The sequence below is a fragment of the Sinocyclocheilus rhinocerous genome, unplaced genomic scaffold (genome assembly GCF_001515625.1).
Source record: "Sinocyclocheilus rhinocerous isolate Xijiao unplaced genomic scaffold, SAMN03320098_v1.1 scaffold942, whole genome shotgun sequence".
NCBI classification, from domain to species: Eukaryota; Metazoa; Chordata; class Actinopteri; order Cypriniformes; family Cyprinidae; genus Sinocyclocheilus; species Sinocyclocheilus rhinocerous.
Window position 1 is genome coordinate 318,714 of NW_015627890.1, and position 2,386 is coordinate 321,099.

Genomic DNA, 2,386 nt, shown 5'->3' on the forward strand with positions numbered 1-2,386 from the left:
ATGTCAGACTGTGGCGACAGCAGCGCGGACAGTCGCTTAGCTCGCTCACATAATGTACCATATAGCCGATCTATAATAACGGGAAAACATATCGTTTTTATGACATAATATGATGTTATTACGAGAAAAAATATGTCGTTTTAACGAGAAAAGACGTCGTTAAAATGAGAAAAGATGTCATTTTAACAAGAAAACATCTCGTTAAAACGAGAAAAGATGTCGTTAAAACGACATAACATCTCGTTATTACGACATAATTGAGTGGAAAAAATAATATGTGTGTGGCAGCAATGCGTCACCGTAAAAATGACCCCTGGCGGTTAAAGTGTTAAATGCTTAGTTCACTTGTCATATACAGTAGTAGACAAGGTTTTTCCCATGATTTCACTCAACACTCAGTCAGTGTCACATTTTGGGTGGATCACATAAAGTCAGATAGTGTACAGCGCATTTTAAGGACATTTCGCATGGCTGAGTCCACCAGGATCTTCACGTTCACATCTTCACGTGCCATCAGTTTGTTATGAAAACACAAAATCGTTTGTATCCCGCATAATGGAGCTTCCGTTTGGACAATCTGACACTCATACAGGCTTTTATCTGTTCCTAAAAAAGATGCTGTGAAAATAATAATAGTTTTTTACAGCCTAATAATTAAATTTCAGCCTTCCTGTGGATTCACGAGCTTCATCGTGATGTTTATTACTCCTCCGTTTTAGCTGGATCTTCTTTGAAAAATAACAACAAGGGGAGAAAACCAATAATGAAGTCAGCATGAAATCCAAATTGATTCTATTTGCTTTCTTAATACACATTTCTGGTCTTATTGTGCTTGCTTGTTCAGTCACATTCAGCTCTTGCTTCACTTTTCTATGGAAAGCCCACTTTCATCATCAGTCTATTCCCGACGGGGAAAATCATGTCCCGCCCTACTTTTTTTCTTTCTTGTTGAATATTCTGTTTTACATTACAGAAATAAAATGGATTGCAGTTGCTGTTTCATTTTGACTGTTAATGATTATAATAATGTTTGTTTTAGTAGTTATTTATTTACCATTTATTTGATCTGGTTTTTCTTATAATACAATGCATTGTATTATAAATGCATTGGGTTATATATAGATAGAAAGATATAATACAAAGCAAGTGCAGTATTTTGCCAAGAAATGTATTTACAAGCAGCCACATGCTAAAGAGTTAATGTTATGCATAGTCTGCAGTGATCCGTAGGCTGATGGAAACAGTAGATGGCAGTGTTAGCAGCCGTCCTTGAGGGTATGAACAGATCAGCCGTGCTCACTTTGACCTAAATAACACAGCTCTAGGTATGCAATCAATATTTGTGCTGAGCGATATCATCTCTCCTTCACTGTAATACTTGCTCGGGAAAAAGGCCAGATATTCAGTGAAAACAGTTGAGGGATTGTGCGCTGCTTCCTCCTGATGTTGCATGTAGTTTAAGTTGGTGAATGGATTTGCTAGATAGGGATGAATACTTGTTATGGTGTGTACTGAGATCCATAATCACATGACTGCTAATCATAATATTCACTGTTGATCACGTCCTGCGATTAACAATGGAAAACCTGACCACATTTTAGTTACTAATATTTAGTAACTCTTCCTGTATGACTCAAAGACAGCCCATCTTTTTTTCCATGTGTGCTTGTGTAATATTAGTTTGTTTTCCTTTCATCCGCAGTGATCCGTACACAAGAATCTCTCTCTATGACCCCGTCAATGGAGAAATTACCGGTCTACAGACCAAAACCATCAAAAAGGTGTGTGTACAGACTCTCTACTGCAGGATTTGTCATTTTGTCAAGTGTTTAACATTTCTCTGTCTTTCTTGTAGACATTGGATCCGAAGTGGAATGAGGAATTCTTCTTTAGGGTAAGTGAACGGGGATTTATGGAGATCATGCTTCTGTCAGCTGGTTGGAGCATCTTTGTGAATCTAATAAAAGCTGTCAAGAAATGTCACCTCAAAATGAAAATGTTTTATGAATTATGAAAAAATGAATTATTTCAGTAGCCTTAGACAGAATTTCTGAAACTGGAGTTTGAGAGTTGATGAAAAGCTAATAATTCATTAAATCACAAAAATGTAATATTCAAATAAATATATTATTTTAAAATAATAATAAATAAATTACTAAAAAGATGGAAAAACATTGTTTGCCTGTATGTCTTGTAACCATTAATTGACATCAAAGAACCGTGAACATGCAAATGTGTTGTAAAATTATTGAAATGTTACCTCAGGGAGACTTTTAAGTAAATATTTTAGGGGTTTGGCTAGCAAAAAAAAATGTAATAATAATTTAGCAGACGGTTTTATCCAAAGCGATTTACAAATGAGGAATACAACAAGCAATTCATTATA

The 2,386-nt window shown here is 35.5% G+C and overlaps 1 protein-coding gene across 1 annotated transcript in view; it reads left to right on the forward strand.

The window, feature by feature from the left end:
• The window catches only part of LOC107735022 (E3 ubiquitin-protein ligase NEDD4-like), an 8,293-nt gene extending 6,267 nt beyond the window's left edge, over window positions 1-2,026 (forward strand). The window contains exons 3-4 of the mRNA XM_016546855.1: window positions 1,703-1,781; window positions 1,856-2,026. Of these exons, the coding sequence (XP_016402341.1) occupies window positions 1,703-1,781; window positions 1,856-2,014 (238 nt within the window). The 3' untranslated portion in view covers window positions 2,015-2,026. The remainder of the gene's footprint in view (window positions 1-1,702; window positions 1,782-1,855) is intronic.
• The last annotated feature ends 360 nt before the right edge of the window (window positions 2,027-2,386 follow it).